At 40.7% G+C, this 24,695-nt stretch overlaps 1 protein-coding gene across 2 annotated transcripts in view; it reads left to right on the top strand.

Annotated features, from left to right (window-relative positions):
• The first annotated feature begins 1,672 nt into the window (after positions 1-1,672).
• The window catches only part of rchy1 (ring finger and CHY zinc finger domain containing 1), a 33,689-nt gene continuing 10,666 nt past the window's right edge, over positions 1,673-24,695 (top strand). The window contains exons 1-5 of one of the 2 annotated variants that reach the window (XM_048594305.1): positions 1,673-1,834; positions 10,066-10,185; positions 13,000-13,115; positions 20,647-20,725; positions 23,780-23,824. In XM_048594305.1, the coding sequence (XP_048450262.1) occupies positions 1,760-1,834; positions 10,066-10,185; positions 13,000-13,115; positions 20,647-20,725; positions 23,780-23,824 (435 nt within the window). In that variant the 5' untranslated portion in view covers positions 1,673-1,759. The remainder of the gene's footprint in view (positions 1,835-10,065; positions 10,186-12,999; positions 13,116-20,646; positions 20,726-23,779; positions 23,825-24,695) is intronic. The other variant, XM_048594255.1, reaches the window with a different exon arrangement.

Below are 24,695 nucleotides of genomic sequence, written 5' to 3'. Positions count from 1 at the left end.
CACCTGGTTTGTCAATGGGAGAGATTAATCCGGTTGGTGGCTGGAAGGGAGAGTCAGAAGGTGGAATGGAAGGAAGGAGGTGGGGCTGGAAAGGGAGCTGGGGAATGGGTGGGAATGTTATTCTTCAAATTTGCCTTCTGAGTCATTGTGGCACTGGAGGAGGCCCTTTCAACTCCATCTCCCACTGCCCCTCCGACATGTCCATCCTTGGCCTCCTCCAGTCACGCAGTGACTAAGAACACAAATCTGAAGAACAACACCTTATCTTCTGCCTGGGCACCCTACAGCCCGGAGGACTCAACATTGAGTTCTCCAATTTCAAATAACCTTCCCACCCATCCCCCAGCTTCCTTTCCAACCCCTGCTCCTCCCTTCCAATTCACGTTCTGGCCCTCCCTTCCAGCCACCAAACAGATGCTGCCTGCCTTGCTGTGTTCTTCCAGCCTCCTGTTTGTCTACCTTGGTTTCCAGCACCTCAGTTTTTTTTCCTCTGGATATTTGTATTTGGAATGTTAGCTCTGTTTCTCTCTCCACAAATGCTGTTGGACCCGCTGAGTTTCTCCAGCATTTTGTGTTTTTAGAATCAAAGAATTTTTACAGCATGGAAAAGGGCCCTTCAGCCCATCATACCTGTGCCAGTATTCAAACATCATCTATTATAGTCCCAGTTTTCAGCACTTGGCCCCTAGCCTTGTATGCCATGGTGTTTCAAGTATTCATCTAAATATTTCTTAAATATCATCTCAACCTCCCTTTTAAGGAATGAATTCCACATAAATACAAACTTCTGGATGAAAATTCCTCAAATACCCTCTAAACTTTCTGCTCCTAAGGGGAAAATGTTTCTATTTACCCTGTCCAAGCCTCTCAGAACAGTTCGCTTCAGATCTCCAGCATCTTCACTTCTTTGAGAAATTCAGCAGGTCTGGCATTTAAATGTGGAAAGAGAGTAAAAACTGAGTTCTGGTGAAGGGTCACTGGACCTGAACCTTTAACTGTGCATTCTCGTGCAATTTCTGGTTTTCAGATTCTCAGCATTGGCAGTTCTTTGGGTTTTTTAAAAAAATCTGTGGTTCCTTGTTTAATTATCCCCACCTCTGTACATAGCTAATCACTCCATCCCAGGCAACATCCTGGTGAATCTTCTCTGCACCCCCTCCAGTGCAAACACGTCCTTCCTACAGTGTGGTGATTAGAAGCATAACACCAAAGGATAATAACAAATAGGAATAGCAGTAGGCTGTTCGGCCCCTCGAACCTGCTCTGTCATTCAACAGGATCACGGTCGACCTGACATTCCTCATGTCCACTTTCCTGCCCTTTCCCCATTATTCATCATTCCCTGACTGATCTATCTCGGCCTGAGTTATTCTCCACACAATTTTATTTCAGATTTCCAGTATTTTGATTTTATCCACACGGGCGTAAGTCTAAAGGAATAACCCTTATCTTTCCCCAACCCTGGATAAAGCCTGACCCACCCAATACCTTCCCCCATTCAATGTATCAATTCCACCCTCTTCTGTATCCATTTTCACTTTGACCAGTTCTGCGCCTGCGCACATTATCAGGATTCCTCCACGCCGCCGGCCTTGCGCTTGCGCACATTATCATGTTCCCCCCCCAAAGCCGCCGGTCTTACGCTTGCGCACAACATCAGGGTTTCCCGCTATCGGCCGGTCCCGCGCCTGCGCCTTCACCCTGCCGGTGGGGCGGCGGCACTGCAGCTGCGCGGATCGTCTCCAGGTGACGGGGCCTAATGGCGGCGGTGGAGCCTGGTCTTGGGGTTGCGCTCCTCAAATGTTCCCATTATTCCCGCTCTTGCAGGCTCCAGGTAAGCGGGATCACAACCCCCCGACATCTGGGTGGGAAGGAGAGGAGACCAGACCTGCGTTTGTTCACCCCACCTTCACTTGGTGCACAGGAAGATCCCAGACTGCTGGTTCCCTCCCCCACCTTTAACAGTGATGTTGACTGAGGAGAACTCCCTCATTCCCCCTCAAGCTTAAAACCATAAGAAATCGCATTAGGTGCGGGCTGTCCCTCCATTCAAGGGGCCGATGCTGTTTCAGAGGGTCGGTGTTGATTCGATGGACCGAATGGACTACTTCCATGCTGCAGGGATTCTCTGAAATTCTCTTCCTCAGCAAGTCATAGAATCAAAGATTCATCACCCTCTGAGAAATCTCTTCTCGAGTACTGTGCCTACTTCTGGTTGCCCTGCTATAGGAAGGATATTATTAAACTGGAGAGGGTTCAGAAAAGATTTACCAGGATGTTGCCGGGAAGGGAGGGTTTGAATTATAAGGAAGAGGCTGCATTGGCTGAGACTTGTTTCACTGGAGTGTGGGAGGTTGAGAGGTGATCTCCATAGAGGTTTATAAAATCACCAGGGTTGTAGATAAAGTGAGTAGCAAGTGTCTTTCCCCAGGGTGAGAGATTTCAACACTAGGGGCTGTACTTTTAAAGTGAGAGGAGAAAGATTTTTAAAGAAGACATGAAGGACAATGTTTTACACCAGGAGTGGTTCATGTGTGAAATGAACCTCTGGAGGTAGCGGTGGATGCAGGTACAGTTACAGAGTTAAAAAAAAATTTGAATATGTTCATGAATAAATCTATTTGAATCTATCATTAAGGAAGAAATAGCAAGACATTTGGATATAAATTGTCCCATTGGGAATACCCAGCATGGGTTCATGAAGGGTAGGTCATGTTTAACTAATTTGGTGGAATTCTTTGAGGACATTACTTGCATGGTGAACAATGGGGAACCTGTGGATGTGGTGTATCTGGATTTCCAGAAGGCATTTGACAGGGCGCCACACCAAAGGCTGCTACATAAGATAAAGTTGCACGGTATTACAGGTAATGTATTGGCATGGATAGAGGATTGATTGACCAGTAGAAAGCAAAGACTAGGGGTAAATGGGTGTTTTTTTCTGGTTGGTGGTCAGTGCCTAGTGGTGTGCCTCAGGGATCAGTGTTGGGACCGTAATTGTTTACAATTTACATAGATGATTTGGAGTTGGGGACTAAGTGTGGTATGTCAAAACTTGCAGATGACACTAAGGTGAGTGGTAGAGCAAAGTGTGTAGAAGACACTGAAAGTCTGTAGAGGGATATAGATAGTCTAAGTGAGTGGGCAAAGGTCTGGCAGATGGAGTACAATGTTGAAAAGTGTGAGGTCATCCATTTTGGTAGGCATAACAGCAAAATGGACTATGTTTTAAATGGTAAAAAATTGCAGCACGCTGCTGTGCAGAGAGACTTGGGTGTCCTTGTGCATGAATCGCTAAAAGTAGGATTGTAGGTGCAGCAGGTGATTAAAAAGGCAAATGGAATTTTGTCTGCCATTGCTAGAGGGATGGAGTTTAAAAACAGGGAGGCTATGCTGCAGCTGTATAGGGTCCTGGTGAGGCCACACCTGGAGTACTGTGTGCAATTTTGGTCTCCTTTTTTGAGAAGAGATAGACTAGCACTGGAGAGGGTGCAGAGGAGATTCACTCAGTTGATTCCAGAGTTGAGAGGGTTGGATTATGAGGAGAGACTGAGTAGACTGGGATTATACTCATTGGAATTCAGAAGAATGAGGGGAGATCTTATAGAAACATAAGATTATGAAGCGAATAGATAAGGTGGAGGCAGGGACGTTGTTTCCGCTAGCAGGTGAAACTAGGACTAGAGGGCATTGCCTCAAAATAAAGGGAAGCAGATGTAAGACTGAGGTCAGGAGGAACTTCTTCACCCAAAGGGTTGTGAATCTGTGGAATTCCCTGACCAGTGAAGCAGTTGAAGCTACCTCGCTGAATGTTTTTAAGGCAAGGCTAGATAAATTTTTGAACAGTAAAGGAATTACGGGTTATGGTGAGTGGGCGGGTAAGTGGAGCTGAGTCTCAAAAAGATCAGCTGTGATCTTATTAAATGGTGGGGCAGGCTCGAGGGGCCAGCTGGCCTACTCCTGCTACTAGTTCTTATGTTCTTATGAATAAGAAATGTTTGGAGGGATATGGACCAAGTGCAGGCAGATGGGACTAGTTTAGTTGGGGATTATAGTTGACACAATTTACAGGCTTTATAATGCGCTTATGTTACTCGGTATCCGTAACTAGAACATGGCAATAGGAGGAGGCTTTACAGCCCATTGAACTTGCCTTATCCTTATCAGTTAGATCATTGCTGATCAACTACCTCAATATGACTTTCCTGCACACTCTTCATATTCTTCAATGTCATTAGTCTGCAGAAAGATATCAATTTCTGTCTTAAACCTGCACAGTGACTGAGCGTTCACCACCTTCTGAGCGGGAAAAAATACCCCATCATTTCAGTTTTAAATGGCGTATACCTTCTTCTGGGATTATGTTCCCTGGTTCTATACTCTCCAACCAGGAGAAACGTCCTATGTACATCCAGCTTGTCATAGCCCTGTAAGAATTTTGTAAGTTTCACTGGCATCACCTCTCATTGCTTGTTTCATCTGCATGCTTTTAGTGACTTGTGGACAAGGACATCCAGATCCCTTTGAAACCCCATTATGTCCCATCTTCTCAACTATTTAAAAATTTCATCTTTCTGTTTTTTTCTACCAGAGTGAATACTTTCACATTTACTCACATTATGTTCCACCTGCCATGTTCTAGCCCAAATTAGTCCAGCCGCATCCTCTTGAAGCTTCCTTGCAACCTCCTCACTGCTTGTGTTCCCATTTGGTGTTGTCAGCAAATTTGGAGAATTACACTTGGTCGCCAGACACAGATCATCTATATCAATTGTGAACAGTCGTGGACCTAGCACTGACATATACTTTGCTTCATAAATAACATAATGCCATCCTGAGACTTGTTGGCTCATTCCTACTATTCGCTTTCTGTCTGTTAATCAAGTCTTATCCATGCCAATATGTTCTTCCCAATCCCATGTGCTCTAATTTCGTTTACAAGCCTCTTGTGTGACAAGTTATCAAAAGCCTTCTAAAGACATAAATGCTTCACATCCATTGGTTCATCTTTTATGTACTGCAAGTAACATCCTGAAAAATAACTCCAGCAAATATGTCAAACTGGATTTCTGTTTCATAAATCCGTGTTGACTCTGCCCAATTTTGCCTTTTTATCATGTTAGCAAGTCATTACTAATGCTATAAAAAGAATAATATTCAAAAACTAACTCGAGTTATAATTTAGCATGGTTCAGATTATTGTAGATATTTTTAGTCAACCTGCTCAGATATACTACGATACACCTCTGGAGCAGGTGGGACTTGAACCCAGGCCTCCTGACCCAGTGGTAGGAGCATTGTCGCTGTGCCTCAAGGTTCCTTTTTGAATATTCTTCCTGCTGAGACCAAATGAGTGATAATCAGCCTCAGTAACTAGTCTTATATAGCCCTGTGTGTTCAATATGAATGAAAATATTAACCAGCCATCTCATTTAGAGTCATAGAGATATATAGCACAGAAACAGACCCTCAGTCCAACCCGTCCATGCTGACCAGATATCCTACATAAAGCTAGTGCCGTTTGTCAGTATTTGGCCCATATCCCTCTAAACCCTTCCTATTCATATACCCATCTGGATGCCTTTTAAATGCAGTAATCATACCAGCCTCCTCCATGTTCTCTGGCACCTCATTCCTCACACACACCACCCTCTGTATGAATATTTTGCCCCTTAGGTCCCTTTTATATCTTGATGTTCTCACCTTAAACCTATGCCCTCTCGTTTTGGACTGCCCACCCTGTAGAAAAGACCTTGCCTATTTACTGTATCCATGCCCCTCATGATTTTATAAACCTCTATAAGGTCACCTGTCAGCCTCCAGTGTTCTGGGAAAATAGCTCCAGCCTGTTCAGCCTCTCCCTGTAGTTCAATTCCTCCAACCCTGGCAACATCCTTGTAAATCTTTTCTGAACCCTTTCTAGTTTCACAACATCATTTCTACAGGAGGGAGACCAAAATTGCATGCAATACCTAAAAGTGGCCGAATTGATGTTCAGTACAGTGACAACATGACCTCCCAACTCTTATACTCAATGCACTGACCAATAAAGGCAGGCATACCAAATGCCTCCCTCACTATCCTATCTACCTGTGACTCTACTTTTGAGGGACTATGAACCTGCACTCCAAGGCCTCTTTGCTCGGCAACATTCCCCAGGACCTTTCCATTAAGTGTATAAGTCCTACCCTGGTTTGTCTTTTCAAAATGGAGCACCTCACATTTATCTAAATTAAACTCCATCTGATCAAGATCCCGTTGTACTCTGAGTTAACCTTCTTTGCTGTCCACTACACCTCCAAGTTTAGTGCCATCTGCAAACGTACTAACCATACCTCCTATGTTTACATCCAAATAATTTGTATGAGAAAAAGCAGTTCTAGTTCGAGTTTCTTTAGGACCTAAGCATCTGGATTGTCCTCAAACTGAGTATAGCAGTCTGTAAAGAGGCAAAAACATATGTTAATTCTTATCATATGGCTTTAGTGAAAGGAAAAATAGTCCAGTGATTCAGACCCTGATTCCAGAAATAATGATGTTGATGGAGACAGAAAGTGTTAGAAGCTGTAAAATGTTTCTTAAATAGCTGTTGGGTAATAGAAAGAATGTTTTGAATCTACAATATAAGACTGAGTAATCATAATTTTTAAAGCAGTTTGTTGCTTCTTGACCAGGTTTGCTAGTTTTGAATGCAATTTCTCACAATCTTTAAACACAAACACACAAATTGGGAGCAGATGTAGGCCATTAAGCCCCTTGAATCTGCTCTGCCCATTCAATAAGATCATGGGTGATTTGAATGTAACTTCAAATCTGCATTATCACCTATTCCTAATAATGTTTCAACACTTCTTAACAAGAACCTATGCATCTTGTTCTTTTTAAATAAATTCAAGTACTCTGCTTCACCACATTTTTTCAAGAAGAGCGCTCCATGGACACTCCACCCTCAGAGAAATAAAAGTTATGTAATACCTGTTTAAATGGGCAGTTATTGGTTTTTAAGTCTAGTCTTAGATCCTGCTGTCAGAGTAAATATCCTGTCCACCTCTATCCTGTCAAGACCCTTCAGGATCTTGTATGTTTCAATCAAGTCACGTTTTACTCTAATCACAACCAGGTACAACCCTATCCCTAACCCCTAATCCCTAACCTGTAACACTAAACCAACCTTTCTTTGTGAGATAACACTCTCATTCCAGGTATTAGTCTGAAAAGTGTTCTTCAAATTGCCTTCTGTGCATTTACTTCTTTTTTTAAATAGGGTAACCAATGCTGTGCACAGTACTTGTATAACTGAAGTATAACCTCCCTACTTTTGTATTCAGTTCCGATTGTGATAAATGGTAACATTCTGTCACTTTACTAATAACTTGCTGTACCCACATACCAACCTTTTCTGATTCATTCAGGAGGCTACCTTGACCCCTCTGCATTTTAGAGCTTGGCAATCTCTCACTGTTTAGAATTTTTTTTTAATTTTCCCTGCCATGATGGGCAATTTCACATTTTCCAACATCATACTCTGTATGTTACATCTTTGTCCACTCACCTAACCTATTTATTTATCTTCTTGTAGTTTCATAACTTACTTCCTAACTAACTTTGTGGTTGTCAGCAAAATTGACAAACCCTCAGTCTGTTCATCTACATCTTTTACATAAATTGTACACAGTTGAGATCCCCAGCACTGATCCCACTTGTTACATCTTTTCTGCCTATTCTTTGCTTTCTGTTAGTCAGTTAATCTTCTATCCATTCCAATATGTTACCCACTAAACCAGGAGCTTTATTTTCTACAGTAACATTTGATATGGTACCTGATCACATGCCTTCTGGAAATCGAAGTATAGTAATTCCACTCCTTTATCCACTCCTTAACGAACTTCAAAAGATTGGTCAAACATTAGTTGCCTTTACAAAACCATGTTGGCTCTGCCTGATTACCTTGAATGTAACAAAGTGCCCTGTCATAACTAATTTAATAGCTCTTAACATTTTTCCTATGAAAGATGTTAAGCTAACTGGCCTATATTAAATTATTATCTTGGTTGAATATGAAGCACCTTTATTTGTTTCAGGTCATTCTGGTTCTGTCTGTGTCTTTTTATGTTATACATAATCTTACATCGTGTACAATTTGACCTCCCTTTGTCACACTGTTTTTGTGCTCTGTGTATCACCATTTTATTTTTTCTCTCCCATTGGTTCTTATTCCTCATCTCCTCATTCACTTATATTGATAGCTGGTCTGGCAACGCCTCTTTCTTGTTTTCAAAACCCTCCAGATCTCACTTGTCTTGAAATTCTTTCAACCCTGTAGCCCTCTGAGATTGTTGCGCTCTTCCAATTTTTCTTGCACATCCTTGATTTCCTTTGAGCCGGTATTGGTAGATATGTGTTTACTTGTATAGTTCTTTCAATTTAGGCTACTCTATTCGCTGCTCACAACACAATCTCTTTTATGTTGGGGAACAAATGTGGAGTGGCGACCACTTTGCGAAGCACCTCTGGTCTGTCCATAGGCATAACCCTGATGGTCCAATTGCTTGCTATTTCAAAAAGCCATCTTGTTCTAATGCTAACACTCCCATCAGTGACTGGCAACTGTATTCAAATGAAGCTTAACTCAAGCTGTCAGAACAATACCTTGTCTTTCACTTGGGCACTCTACAGCCTCTAGCACTCATTGAGTTCCACACTTCAGCGCGTCTTTCATTTTTCTTGCCTCCCCGAACTGTGTGTTCCTTGTGCTAACAAGGTGTAGAGCTGGATGAACACAGCAGGCCAAGCAGCATCAGAGGAGCAGGAAGGCTGATGTTTTGGGCCTCGACCCTTCTTCTTTGTGTCTTGTTAACTTTGCTATTTGGGAGGATTGATATTGCTACTGCTTTGTAGGCCATGAGCTTGTGCTAGGTTTGAACTCCCGGTCTTCAGATATTATCTTCCTCATGAAACTGAAGCCTATACTGGCACACTGAAGGTGATGTTGAATTTCATTATTGATGTCTGCCATTGGTGACAGTTGGCTCCCAAGATAAGGAAAGTGATCCATGTTGTTCAAGGCCGTCTCTTGGATTTTGATAACTGGGGGCAATGCACAGTAGTGGAGCCAATTTGGTAGAGGACCTTTGTTTCACAAATGTTTAATATAAAGCCCATTTTCTTAAATGCCTTGGTGGCACGTTAGACAGTAGCAGAATTAAGCCACTAGTTGGGTTGTATAATAGATCTATGAATTTGCCGTGTGTTATCCTTCAGATTTATTTTAATCTTTCATTTTTAACTTTGAATTTTACTGTTTTATTCCTCTGACTTCAACTTTCTTGCAAATGGTGATTAGTTAAGTCTCGAGACTGGCTAGCTTTAATTTTTAATAGAAGCTGCTGAAAAGGCAATGGCCAATTACTTCATCACAAAAGAGAGATTTGCTTTACCATATTCAACAAATTAAGTAAGCACATCAAAGGCTGAGCTATGCATTGCAAGCTCTTGGTGAATTTTTAATTCGTCTTGCAAAGTGACAAAAGAATCCTACAATGCTGTGCTCTTCATTTCTTAAAAACTACAATATCTCTGAATTCTTTGTCCTATCAATCTGTCCTCTAAGGTGGATGTAACAGATCCCTAAACTCCATTTCAAAGTAGTATAGGAGACTTCGCCTCAATGTCCTGTCCAATAGTTATTACTTAACCACAAAAACCAGACTATTTTGTCATTATCACATTGAGGATTGTCAGAATTTGCTGTATTTCTTACATTACAGTGACAAAACTTCAAAAGTAAAGTCACTACGGAAATACAAGTTGCTGCCTCAGTCAGACAAAGCCAGGATTCTGATCTGGAGCTAATTCTCTAACTGCATTCAAGAATGTAGAAATCATTGTACATTCCAGCCTTAAAGAGATAGACATGTTAATTCTAATTCAATCATGATCCTGTCGTTACGAAACAACACACCAACATTAGCATAGGTCAGCACTGTTGAGAAATCCATCAATATATGTATGCAATAAAGAAAACTGACGTGGAGAGATGAGAAGGACATTGTTTTAATTTTTCAGGCACCATGCTGCGGGAATTTTTACATTTGCCGACTATGTCACGATGACATGGAGAATCATCAGATGGATCGCTTCAAAGTTACCCAGGTTCAGTGTGCAAAGTGTGAGACCATTCAGCAGGTTGGTAAATACTGAAAGATCTCTTTCAGAGCACCAGTGTACGAGTTAAGCTGTGAGCTGTGGGGCATGTTAACAGGTGAACTCTGTATGTGTATTTGTGTGTGTGTGTGAGAGGTAACTATCTCAACGTGGAAGCAACTGTACAGCAATGGTTTCACTTTTCACAATTTAAAGAATATCCTGCTGTTGGTAATTATACAACAATTTGTACGAAGCAACACCATTAATAACATAATATGGAAACTAGGAACAGGAGTTGGCCATTTGGTCCTTTGAGTCTGCTCCACCATTTGATTCGCTCATGCTGATCCTCTATCTCAATGACACACTCAACTTTCTCCACATAACCTTGAAGCTTTTGTCATCTAAAAACATAATCACTCTCCTGCTTAATCTCCATATTCCTTCACCCCTTAAGTGTCCAAAAATAGTATACAAACTATCCTGAGGAATTTTGCGGAGTTGCAGTATGTTTCTGAAAAACATAGTTGTAGGGAAGACACCATTTTGGAGGGTTAGCTGAAAAAGAATAAATCTTAAGTACAATTTTGAAAAACAGGGATACCTGAATATGCAGTCAGAATTGGGTCAATGTGACGGGAAACCCACAGTAGGAATGAAGTTTGCTGGAGGGTAACTGATGGAGGCTGCAGTGGGTGAGTGAGTGAGGTCATGGCATAAATCGAGGAGGAGGATCTTACAGTAATGGGCAAGGCTCCTTCCAGTTTCCCTTCTCTGTGTATAACCCGTTTGGTGTGCTCCATATAAAATAGAAACAGAAAGTGCTGGCAAAACTCAGTATGTCTGACTCATCTGAGGAAAGAGAAAATGTTAACGTTTTGTGCTCAGTATGACCATTCTTCATGCTCCCTTTACAATTTCAACATGTGCATGTCATAAAAGAATCACTTTTTGGGCCCAGTCTGTTTGTCCCTTGCCTGTTAAACTCTGGACTGATGTGTGGTCATGCAACTTAGAGGTAAATATTGATGGAAAGAAACTGGTGCAAATTCACGACGAAAGGAATGATGGATGTATTGGGGTTTGTGTGGGACAGAGACATACAGTGGTGTTTTGGTCAAATGGAATTTATGGAATATGGAGGTCAGCAAGGGGAACTTTGGAATTGTTAAATAATTCTAGCTACAGAAACTTTATGGGTGTTTGAAAACTTAAATATTTAAATTCAGGATCACAAGCACAACAGGTCTGTCGTCTCTCCATCGTTAAGTCGTTTATTCTAACTTGATGTTTCTGGATGCAGTATAGACTAAGGAACTGTTTGTTCAAGTTTAGTAATCAGCACACAACTTTTGAATGTTGGTACAGCTACAAATAGTTGTCCTTTGGGCATAATTCAGTGGAATAAACTCAATGAGCATGCATGTTAAGTTTAGATTGGTTTGTAAATACTACATCCTATGGGATTAATTTAGTTGTTTTACAAAATCTAGCAATGCAATGTATAGTTTGAATAATAGAAGTTTTTTTTCCAAATCCTCACTAACTTTGCACTTCCTCTTGATTTCCTGAAGGCATTTGTTAAGAGGATGGATTTAGGAATATGCAAAATAAATGCTTTAATATTTTATGGTTAGTCCAAACCTTGTACGGCATTTTAGATTGTACAAACAGGACGTTCGCCGTATTGCAACTATCAGGCCAGCTTAGCAACCACAGATAAAGATTCAGAATTTTTAAATAATTGTCATAGAGTCATGGAGGGATCTATAGCACAGAAAAGGGCCCTTATGCCCATCGAGTCTGCAACAGTCAAAAACAACAAACTAACAATTCTAATCCCATTTTTCAGCCCTTGCCCCATAGCTTTGTATGCCTTGGCATCACAAGTGCATATCTGAATATGTTTTAAATGTCATGAGGGTTTCTGCCTCTACCATCTTTACAGGCAGTGAGTTCTAGATTCCCACCACCCTCTGGATGAAAAAGTTTTTCCTCACATCCTCTCTAAAGCTCCTGCCCCTTGCCTTGAATCTAAGCCCCACAGTCGTTGATCCCTCCACCAAGAGGAAGGTTCTTCCTGCCTACCTCATTTATATCCCATGTAATTTTGCACATCTCAGTCACGTCCCTGTCTCAGTTTTCTCTGCTCCAAGGAAGCCAACCCCAGTGTATCCAACCTCTCTTCAGAACTAACTGTGCATTTTTTTTTCTATTCATTCATAAGCTGCAAGGCCAGAGTTTATTGCCAATCCTTAATTGTTTTCAGCAGGTAATGATGAGCTGCTTTTTTTGAACAGCTGCAGTCCATGTGGTTTATGTACATCCACAATGCTGTTTGGGAGGGAGTGCCAGGAGTTTGCTCCAGCAACACTGAAGGAAGATGGCATGTGGTTTTGAGGAGTTGGGGTCTCAAGCTAAAATGTTGGTGTCACAAGCTCTGAGGTAGCAATGGCCTCCGAGGAGCTCTGTCCTCCTTTGCCCCCTTCTTCCCCATCGGTCTTCTATCTGCCCCTTCTGCCTTCACAGTTTTCACTGAGGGATTCTGACAGTTCGCAAATCTCAAAATGAAATCCTGTTGGGAAAAAGTTTGGGAAACACTGTTCGAGGTGGGAGAGGTCACCGGTTTGTTGTGGATCAAAGAAATTTATGTGTATGTTTGACAGGAATTGATTATCTTCATTAACATTACTAGACAATACAGATCTGGAGACTGAAGATTTCTTTTTTTATTAGCATCATTTTTATCAATATGTGTAATAACATTGTTTGATAATTTATTTGTAGGTTACTGTTTTGCATGTGTGATCTAAAAGGCTAATGCTTTCTTGAATCTGTTACTTTACCCGGTAGGTGAAAAAGACCTGTGAAAAGTGTAAAACTGTGTTTGGAGAATACTACTGTGACATCTGTCATCTTTTCGATGTAGACAAGAAGCAGTATCATTGCCCTCCATGTGGAATTTGTAGGTGAGCTTTAAAAGAGCTGACTGTAGTATATTATTTTAGCACATTTTGTATTTTAATAAACTATGTTTATTTATAATGAGCACGGTGGCACAATGCTTTAGTTACTCTGCCAGTAATCTAGAGGTTGCTTTTAAAAATCTGGAAATGTGATTTCAAATCCCAGCAGCTGTGGAATTTAAATTCAATCAATAAAGTCTAGAATAAACAGTTAGTGGCAGTGATGGTGAACATGAAACTACTGCATCGTTGTCAAAAGCCATCTGGTTTACTCATGTCCTTTAGTGAAGGACTTACCAGAGCTGGCCTACCTATGGCTCCACAGCCTCCTAACTATCCTCTGAATTGGAGATAGTAGGAAGAAGGGTCCAGATCCGAAACATCAGCTTTCCTGCTCCTCTGATGCTGCTTGGCCTGCTGTGTTCATCCAGCTCTACACCTTGTTATCTGTTATCCTCTGAATTAGCCTGGAAAGCCACTTCGTTGTATCAAAAACTGCTTGGAAATGCTATAATCCACACACAGCTGTACCAGAAATGTGTTGACCACCACTTTTCAAGGGCAGTTAAGGTGAAGTAATTAATGTTGATTAGCACTGATGGTTGCATCAAAGAATGATTGTAAGGTGAATATTTATGTATGTAGCCAATGAATCCAAAAGGCAACTTAGGAGTGTGGTGAGAATGTGGCAATTGTTGCCCCATGAATGTGTTATAATCCCAGCCGACGGACAAATCAGATACCAAAATGAGACCTGGCTTGAAAGACCATAATTTTTGTTTCAATTTTTTTTACTGTAGTGGTCAGTCACAGTGATTTCACAAGAGGCTGCCAATGTATTTATAAGGGAGGCTGCAAATAGGTCACATCATACAAGAACTGTATGAAAAACTTGTTTATTACAAATATGAGAAATAAAGGTTCAGCCTTTCACCCTCAACAGCAATCTTACAGATACTCAAACCTCAGTGAAGGGCCACCCTTACTCTGTTTACAAACTCCTTGTTCAGTTGACACAACCATAATCGGTTTCTCTTTGCCAAATTTCTGAATTCACACAATGTCTTTTTTAAAAAGTTCATGTCTCTTCCTGAACTACTTAAACAAACTGCTAATGTAACTCACCTACTTCTAAGATAGGTTCCTTAAATGCCTCTTCCACAACCTTCTGTCTCTGGAGTTTTTCTCCTCACTTTTAAGTTTGTCAGAACTTCTTTTCAGCGCAAACTGTTTGGAGACTACGAAGCTAACAGAATCTCTGCTGCTACTGATCTGTTCTTTCTGACTGCAAGCTGCCCGATTGCTTCTGGATGTTTCTGTCTTTGTGTTACTGGAGGATTTCTTTTTCCTCTACCCATTTTTTTCATCATACATTGAACTGTTCACTTCCAGGGTTTAACTACTACCTTAACATGCATGTAAGCAAACTTGGACACCCCGGCACTACTCTCAGAGCAAATCTAAGATGACACTAAAACTGTCTTCCCCTTTCCAAACCTGCACAATGTAGCAATACAAATCAAGCTTAAAGGCATGGAATGCTCTTCCACTTCTCGAACCCAAGTTTCCAAATGGAAATAATACTACAAAATGAATATTCATCACAAATCAGGCCGAGAGATGCAAGTCCGATAAAGATACGAGGCAGAATGGAATAGTACGATCCGTCATTGGGTAAGATGAAAATGAACGGGAGGAAGGTTAAGCAGAGTATAAACTCCACCAGGCATCAGATAGGCTGAACAGGCTGTTTCTGTGTTGTACATTCAATGTAAATTACAACCTGGAAACAACCTGTTTGACCCAAGCACTCTGTGTTTATCCTCCATTTCCTTTTAAGTGTTTATTCCGGTTGAGCTTTAATAAGTATTTTTGAGATTATAGTATTTTCTGCAAACATAGTAGTTAGCTTGTTTTGGACCATGAAGAAGTATCCAGGTAACAGCATGAATCCCAAATTTAGGAAACTGAAGATTGTCAGTTCTTTGTGACAAACTGAAACGATCAGTTTGGACACGATGGTTGTTGATTGCACCGTGCCACAGATAGCAGCTGTTGACAGAATGAAATGTCTTGTGCCTGTGGTATAGTGATAGTGTCCCTACCACTGAGCCAGGCGGTCCAGCTACAAGTCCCACCTGCTCCAGAGATATGTAGTAACATCGCTTAACATGTTGATTAGAAAATATCTATATCGATAAAGGTCATTTGCAGAATAAGTTAAGTTAAATGTTAAGTCCCTATTTAATAAACTCTTCTAGTTGTTCAACTTATAACAATAAGTCTCCATTTTAGGCTGAAGCAAAACACTGGGTTGCTAGAAATTGTAGCAAATCTTGCAACACAGAAATCAGCCCGTTGAATAAACAATGAAAAGCTCATAGGAGTTCATGCAGCAATTATGGAAACAGAGCTATTGCTTTTGGTTCTGACAATAAATAATCAACCTTAATTCATATCTCTGCCACTGAAACTGGGTGAAGGTAATGTTTTTGCTCCTTTTTCTTAGCCTGTCTATAAACAATATATAGTAAAATTAGTAAAAGCTATCAAAATGAACAAAGTTTTCAGAGTAGGTTGTTAAATATGAGTTCAAGCTTCCTCAGTGAGATGGAAACTTTTTAAAAAAAAAAATGTTTTTATCTGCTTTGTAGCATCAACCAGGAAGGGTTTAGCCTCAAGGCGGAGCTGTGTGATTGTAACAGTGTTGAGTAAAAGTGTGCAAAATATTGAATTGTTAAATCCTGGAGGTTACAATGTTAGTTAGACAAAAGTTCTGTCATTTACTGTACCAGATGGAGTTTTATTTCAGCTCACACAGAGCCTCCACTGTCATAATGAGACCGTATGAAAATTGGAGGAACTACACCTTATTTCGCCTCGGGAGCTTACAAGCCAATGGCCTCAACATAGAATTCACTAGCTTCAAAATCTCCCCACCCCCCCGGCCTCATCCCATGTCCACCCCTCCCTCTCATTCCCTGCCTCCTTGACCCGACACAACCTGTTCATCTTCCTTCTCACCTATCTGCCCTACCCTTCCCATTGACCAATCTCCACAAACCCTGTCTGCATTCACCTATCACCAATCCACATTCTTTCCCCAGTCCCACCCCATTCTTTATTTATTTTTGAGCTCCTTTCCCCCTCCCTAGTCCTGATGAAGAGTCCTGACTCGAAACCTTGACTTTCCTGCTCCTCTGCTGCCTGACCTGCTATGTTCCTCCAGCTCCACACTGTATTGACTCCAACCCCATTGATTACTGGTTCCCCAAATATAGATGTTTTTAATCAATTTGTTCAGACATGTATGGACATAGTCAATCACTCTCCCAATTAATTCATAATTAACATATAGTCATTAGCTGTTTCTTAGTTCCATTTGGTCTTGGGTATCCCTGCCAGACCCTACCAGATTATAATGCAAGTGACTTCTTACTTGTTAACTCTGTTTCTGTCTCCACACATTCTGTTGGATCTGAATGATTCCAGTATTTACTTCTTGATTAAACTGATTCTTTACCTAACTTTACTAGATTCACAAATTAATACCGCAAGTCCCAGGCAGAATGGAGATGATTAGGTGAGTTTTCCCATTGGTTTTGCCTGGTGTAAATGAGAGGGATTGATTTGTGTACTTATACTGTACGATGAAACTAATGTCCAATCGCTGCATTTTGTTGGAGAAATAACTCCACACCACAGTTCCATCTATGTGGACAGTGTGCCGCTGGCGTGTGTACAGGACTTCTCCATGGGATCACCATCGATGAAAAGATCCAGCATCAAGTCAACTGCTGCCCTCTTCAAGCTGCGACAATACCTCTTTGACAATAGTGACCTCTAGAAGTCAACAGATGACCTGGTCAATAAGGCTGTTGTGTTGCCCACCCTCCTCTACTGCAGCAAAACCTGGATAATCTTTGAGAGCTTTAACCAAGCTAAATTGAATCCTCGGAGCCAGATTACAGGTTGGCCAGACAAACGCAAGCATCTTCTATGAAGCTGTGTCTACCTCTATCAAAACCTGGCTCCTGAAGAACCAACTCTAATAGACAGGCCATTGTCTCTAGATGCCTGAAACTCATTTCTCTTGAAAGGCTCTCCTCCTAGCTCTCTGTTGTTCAATACTAAAGAGCAGCTATAGGAAAATGTGTACAGATGCAGTCAAGGTTGTTGTTATGCACAGACACATTGACCGACATGCAAGTCATGTTGCGGCTGTATAAGACTTTAGTTAGGACACATTTGGTGTATTATGTTCAGTTTTGGTTGCCACACTGAGGGAAGGATGTGGAGGCCATGGAGATGGTGCAAACAACATTTTTTACCAGGATGTTGCCTGAATGGGAGTGTATTATCTATAAGGAAAGGTTGGACAGACTTGAATTGTTTTTGCTAGAGCATTCGAGGCTAAGGGGTGGCCTCATAGAAGTATATAAAATTATGAGAGGCATGGATAGTATAGGTAGTCTGTCAAATACCAGGGGACATAGGTTTAAGGTGACACGGGGAAAGTTTAAAGGAGTTGTGTGAAGCACGTTTTTTACACAAAGGGTGGGTAGGTGCCTGTAACGTACTGCCATGGGAGGTGGTAGAATCAGACTCGATAGCAATGTTTCACAGGTATTTAGACAGACACATAAAAATGCAGGGAGTAGAGGTATATGGACTACATGCAAAACAGCGTCATATTTAATGAGTCATACAGCATGGAAACAGACCCATCGGTCCAATCAGTCCCGCCAACCATGTATCTCACATTAGGAGTTTAATTTGGATAAATGCGAGGTATTGCATTATGGTAAAACAAACAAGGGCAGACCTTATTAAATTAATGGTAGGGCGTTTGGTATAGTTGGAGAAAAGAAAGACTTAGCGGTTCAAGTACATAATTCTTTGAAATTTGTGTCATAGATAGACAGAGTGGTTAAGAAGGCATTTAGCATACTTACCTTTGTTGCTCAGGCCTTTGAGTATAGGAGTTGGGATGTCACGTTGAGGTTATACAGAATGTTGGTGAGGCCTCATCTGGAGTACTGTGTGCAGTTCTAGTCGCCCTGCTATCGGAAGGATATTATTAAATTGGACAGGGCTCAGAAGAGATTTATCAGGATGTTGTCAGGAATGAAGAGCATGAGCTATAAAGATAGGCTGGGGACTTTTTTCACTGGAGTGTATGAGTTTGAAGAGTGACCTTCTTGAGTTTTATGAAATCATGATAGGTATAGATAAGGTGAATAGCAAGGGTATTTTCCCTAGGGTGCTGGAGTTCAAAACTAGGGGGTATATTTTGAAGGTGAGAGGAGAAAGATTTAAAAAGGACATAAGGGCAACTTTTTTTTTGCAGAGAGTGCTTCCTGTGTGGAATGAACTGCCATTGAAAGTGGTGGATACAGTTCCAGTTACAACATTTAAAAGACATTTGGATAAGTACATGAATAGGAAAGGTTTGGAGGGATATGAGCCAAGCACAGGCACGCGGGACTGCTTTAAGTAGGGAACATGGTTGGCGTGGACTAGTTGGATCGAAGGGTCTGTTTCCATGCTGTCTGACTGTTTGATTCTATAAACTCAATCTGGCATTCCTCAGCCTGTTAACTTCAGTATCTTTATTCATCCGTTGTTTCCTAATCTTACCAGCCTTGCCTTTCACTCTAACAGGAATATAATGCCTCTGAACTCTTGTTATCATACTTTTGAAAGCCTCCCACTTGTCAGTCATCCCTTTACCTGTGAACAGACTACTCCAATCAACTTTTGAAAGTTCCTGTCTCTTACCATTAAAATTAAAAGTTGGTGTAGACTTCGTGGGCTAAAGAGCTTGTTCCTGTGCTGGACTGTTCTTTGTTCTAGGAACAGAAGTAACTCGTATCGTGTCAGTTCTACCATTCAGTGAGATCAAAGCTGATCTGATCCTCAAATCCACTTTCCTGCCTTTTCCTCCCTCATTTTGGATTTCGTTACTGATTAAAAATCTGTCTCCTCAGCCTTGAATGTACTTAATTACCCAGCCTCATCAGCCCTTTGTAGTGACATCACTGGCTGGGAGGAGGAAGCTATCAACTGCTCACCACGGCACTTCCTGATCCATTAAGATGCAAACCACTTTGAGTCTCAGTGACTTCTCCGTGAGGTGGAGTGTTGGCAACAGAAGAAGGAAGAGGAAGACAACCCGGGACGTAAATTCCATTTCCCCATGTAACAACATGCCTTACTGCAGGAAAATTTGTGGATCCAAATTGGGTTTACAAGTCATCTGAAGACTCCTTTAGCCTCACAGATGTCATCTCAGTCCAAGGGGCTGCCAACTTCAGTAAATACTTTAAAGATGTATTGTGTGGCACTGTATCATATATATTGCAATGAAACGAGATATGAATATACTTTAAATTTTATTTAATTTCAGGGCCAGTTTACAGTACTGTTTGCATTCCATTGTTAGCCCTTTACCACTCTTTAGATTTAGATTTTATGTCACTGTATTCAAGTACAGGAGTACAGTGAAAGGTATATAATGTTGCCACACATGGTGTCATCTTGGGTATCAACGTAGAGAAAAATCTTAGGTGCAAAGTAGTAAAAGAAACGAGAGTTAACAAGTTAAGCATTACTTCATAGAATAGTAGAAAAGTAAATAAGGTAATGGTCCCATTAAAGTCTTTCGTAGTATAAACTAGGAAAATAAAGGAATAAGTTAAAAGTTCAACAGTCTTTGATGAGTCCTCTGCTTTACTTGCTCCCCGGGAGGCCTCAGCTTGTCTGTGCTTGACGCCATCGCCACAGATGCTGTCACTGCTGCTGAAACTGCCGCCTCTCCGATCTCCCCCAGTGGCTCCGGTACTTGCCAAGGCAGCATCCACCTGCACACCAAGCTGAGACATCTCCATGAGCCGCTGAGAGACCAGGCCAGGGCCTGCCATGAGCACTTTACACAATAGCTAAAATGGTTAAAGGATTAGAACGGTCAGTAAATAATATATTTGGCAAAATTATTATTCAGATGATTTTCCAAAATTACAAATGAAGGAATTCTATATGAGCTACGAAATAAAATTGTTTCAAATCATAGTTCTTTGCTACCGACTTATCATGTCATCTTTAATGGTATGTATGGTTTGCAGTGTACTTAACATGCTCTACACTTGTCAGAGCTGACCACATTGCTGTCTAAATGGATTATAGAAGGTTCTTAAAATCTGCAGCACATCCCAAGCTCAACTGGATTTTCATTTTCTACGATTCTTCTAAGTTTGGGGAAATAACATGAAGCTGATTTTTAAAAAAATATTTCATGGAACGTGCATATCACCAACAAGATGAACATTTGTTGCTTGTTCTTAATTGTCCTTGAGAAGGTTTGTTTAGAACATTGAAGGGACAGTTATTCTCCTCTCTCAGTACATTTCCATCTCTGGTAACAAGAAAAATGATTAAGTAATTGCTCAAACATAGTGGGGAGCATGGTTACCAATAGCAGTGTGTTAATGTAATTATGCTGTTTTGTAATACTTTTAAAATATCTTCCAAGCAGAATTGGGCCTAAAGATGATTTTTTCCACTGCGTGAAATGTAACCTGTGTCTAGCTACTCATCTCCGTGGGAACCACAAGGTAAATCACACTTGTTGTTTACTGAGGTGTCAGGGTTTCATCGGGCAGTGCCCATGTATAACCTAGAATGTGATCAGACACAAATTGACTCCAAGATAAAACTTAAAACGCTTCAGTTGCAACCTGAAAGGCTGTGGTTCAAATGCCACTTTGCTTCCCTTGCATCAGTGTTGTTACAGCATTAACATAACATAAAAGCATCCTTAAGTAACTTGACTACATAGCAGAAATGGGTTCACTTGATGATTCCTTTAGAAGAAAAAGCTGCCAACGCAGTGAAGTAAAAAAGACTAATTTTGGTTTCATCACAGCTGAGTAAGAGTCCATTGTGCCTGTGCTGACTCTTTTTGGTAGAGCTAGCCTATTAATTCCACACTAATGCTTCTTCCCTGCAGTCCCCACACTACTTCTGGATCTGAGTGATTCCAGCTTTTGATTGTTGATAAACTGGTTTTTGAATAAACTGGATCTTGACTGTTACGTGGTTTATATATGAAACAGTAGTATAGCTGTTAATCATATTAATTTATTGAACTTGCATTGTAGATCTTCACACAACTAATTCCTGTAGATTATTTCTTTACATGTGTTTGTACAGGTTAGTTAAATCTAAACTAACTATACTCGATTCACAAATTAGCACAAGTTCTATCCATATGAAAATAATTGGCTAAATTTTCCATCAGTTTTACCTTGTATAAATGCCTGGGACTATTTGTGTGCTTACATTGTATGATATAACTATCATCTAGCAACTGCAGCAGAGGAACAGGCCACTCGGCCCGCCATGTCCGTACTGACCACGATGCCGTTCTAAACTAATCCCATCTGCCTGCACATGATCTGTGTCGCTCGGTTTCCTGCCTGTTCATGTGTCAATCTAAATGCCTCTTAAATGTTGCTGTCCTCTCTGTTTCTACCACCTCCCCTTGCAGGGCATTCCTGGAGAAATAATTCTAGTTTTATTGTGAGTCTTGTGACTCGGACTGTATGAACTCCTGCCCACAGGTGGCAGCAGAGGCACAAATGTCAAAGGACAACAGTGCGAAGAAAAACCATTATTAAAAAATATATAATTTGATTGAAAGGAGATTTTGGGTTGATGTGAATAGCTGCCAAATAAACAATTTAAGAGGAGATTAGATGAGTACATGAAGGGCAAGCTGCATGGAGGATTGTACTGTTTGGGTAGCAACGCCTGTGATTGGTTTCTATGCTGTTAAATCTGGAAAACACTCGATAGATCCTGCCCTCATTTACACACTGCAGAATTTGGGGCACTACCTTGATACGTTTAAAAACAAACTGGCAACCTTATTTCAATCATGCTACAAATCTTACTTCATTCATAGGTGAATCAAATAAATAGTTAAAAAAATCTACTGATTGTATAATGAACACATATGATTAACATTGGGTGTGAAACAATGTGCAAACTTTGTGGGTTCACCTAGACTCTCCTGTAAATATGTATTAAATATTATCTTTCAGCTGGCTAATATTTTGAAAAGTTAATTAAACCTTTTGAGTAAAATGTTTACTTTCCTCACTCAGCACTAGAATTTAAACATTATTTCATAAATTTACACATATAGCAAATTTGAACTGTTCTGTTCTTATATACAGGACAATATCATTTTTCCTGAGTGTTCAACTTGGATTTCATGCTGAAGGGACTGGAATAGGGTCTCTTGAAACAATACTGCCTGACTTCCATCGAGTTCACTCCTTCCTTATTTATAACATTCTCCAGCTCAACAGCCATTTGAGATCTCAGTGCTTTTCCAAATCTGACCTCTTGAGCATTTCCATCACTGGAGGCGTGCCTGCAACTGCATAGGCCTTGAGCTCTGGAATTCCTTTTCTAACCTTTTGCCTTTCTTAAGAAGCTCCTGATAACCTATCTCTGACTAGCCTTTTGTCCCTAATACTACCTTATGTGACACAATATAAATTTTGCTTTGCAATGCTTCCGTGCAGTAGCTTGAGAATTTTTGTGTGTTAAAGAAGTTGTTTAAATACACATTGTTGATTTGGGCAAACCCACTGAGCTAAGCTGACAGGTAGATGAAGATTGATATTGTGCCTATTGTACATTGATACTGAAAGAGTAACTGTGCAAGTTGCTCTTCTCTGAAGTTGTAATGATGGAGCTTATCACTTTAAAACATTTTAATGCCATGTTTGACCAGAGTCTGGAAGAAACTGAAAACTTGTAGACTCCACAGGAATTGATATGTTGATTTGATGCAGCGTTAGCTCTATACCTCCTGTTGGAGTTTCACTAACCATGTGTGACTGTGTTCTCTGACAATCCACCTGCCCCGTACACCCGTCCTTTCCTTGGTTAGTAGATCAGAAGTTGAAATAAGATTAGTGTGTGATCAGACACAAATTGACTTTAAGATAAAACTCAAAATGCATTGGGTTCAACCTGAAAGGCTGTGGCACAAATGCTACTTTGCTTCCCTGGTATCAGTGTTGTCACAGCATAAATGAAACATGAAAGCATCCTTAAGTAACTACATGACAGAAATAGGTTCACTTGATCCCTTGAGAACAAAAAGCTACTGGTGAAACGAAATTTAAAACTAAGACTTATTTTAGTTTTCATCATAGCACAAAAAGTGCCGGTTGTGCCTGTATTGGTTCTTTAGTAGAGCTGCCCTATTAATTTCACGCTCTTGCTCCTTCCCTGGAGCCTGATAAATATTTCCCTTCAAGTATATATTGAATTCTGTCTTGGAAGTTTAATCCGTTTCCACACTTTTCCATCCCCTGTTCTATGTTGCCATCCTGTAAAATGCTCTGAATTTCCCCCGTACACGAGGAATGCCAGGGAGCTTTCACATATGTTTATCTTACTTGGAGATTTGTCAATGACATTAATTTTTCTTTGATACCAGTTTCAATAATGCTTACAGTGACACCAATATTTTTTATGCTGATAGGTTTAACCTTTTTGTTCCGGCAATTGACATAAGCTGTGATTTCAGAAAAGAACTTATGGTTAATGAGGTTTGAATATTGACAGTCAGTTTCCTTTTTGTACAGTGTGTTGAAAATGTTTCCCGACAGAACTGTTCCGTGTGCATGGAGGTAAGATCGGACTCCCCAAGAGTGGTTGAAATTGGTCTTCAGTTTGTTTCTGGAGCGGGTGAATATTTCCCTATTTACCTTACTGTGGGATTGTCCTACATCATGATTACAACAAACTAGTTGAACTGCATTTCCAGCATTTACAAATTATCCATTTTACATTTGATGGATTGGGCAGTTAGTAAACATCTGATGCCTTAATGAGTTGTTTTAATGGATTTTTTTAAAAATAGGTTCTGAGAAAAGCTGCTTACTTCTCAAAGTAAATGTACATTTGCTGCCCTATTTGAAAAGCAGCTTGAAATAACCCCACAGAGATTGGCACCAAGTCACCCTTTATTTACATGTAGAAAGTCCTTGACACTGATCCAGCTCCCTAAAGCCAGCTCTCAGAATGAACAGAACCTCTGACACTCCTGTTTATATCTGTCAGCCAGGGCTCCCTGATTGGACCAGATTAACAGCCCCAATCAGGGGTCTCATCTTCTGTGAGGTTCATCTGGCTGACCTCGTTCCAATCACTATGCAGCTGGCCAGATTTGTGACTGGATCTGTAACCATAGTGGATCCTTGATGATGCAGTACTGCTCAAGTTTCACTCGCACCAAGCCAGACGCTCCAGCACTTTTGTGCTCATTGACTGTTGACTCTCGGTTGAGCAATGTCTTGATTTTAAACTTCTAGTCTTTGTTTTTAAATCCCTCGGAGTTGTTCCTCTTTTTCTGCGAAACCTCCTCCAGCCCCACAACCCTCTGAGATACAAGAACAGAAATTCTGGAAATGCTCAGCAGGTCTGGCAGCATCTGTGGAGAGAAAGTATAATTAACATTTCTGGTTTGGTGACCCTTCCTGAGAACTGATGGTAGTTAGG

Source organism: Rhincodon typus, chromosome 1, assembly GCF_021869965.1.
Source record: "Rhincodon typus isolate 14 chromosome 1, sRhiTyp1.1, whole genome shotgun sequence".
Taxonomy (NCBI): domain Eukaryota; kingdom Metazoa; phylum Chordata; class Chondrichthyes; order Orectolobiformes; family Rhincodontidae; genus Rhincodon; species Rhincodon typus.
This window is presented reverse-complemented; position numbering and strand designations above follow the sequence as displayed.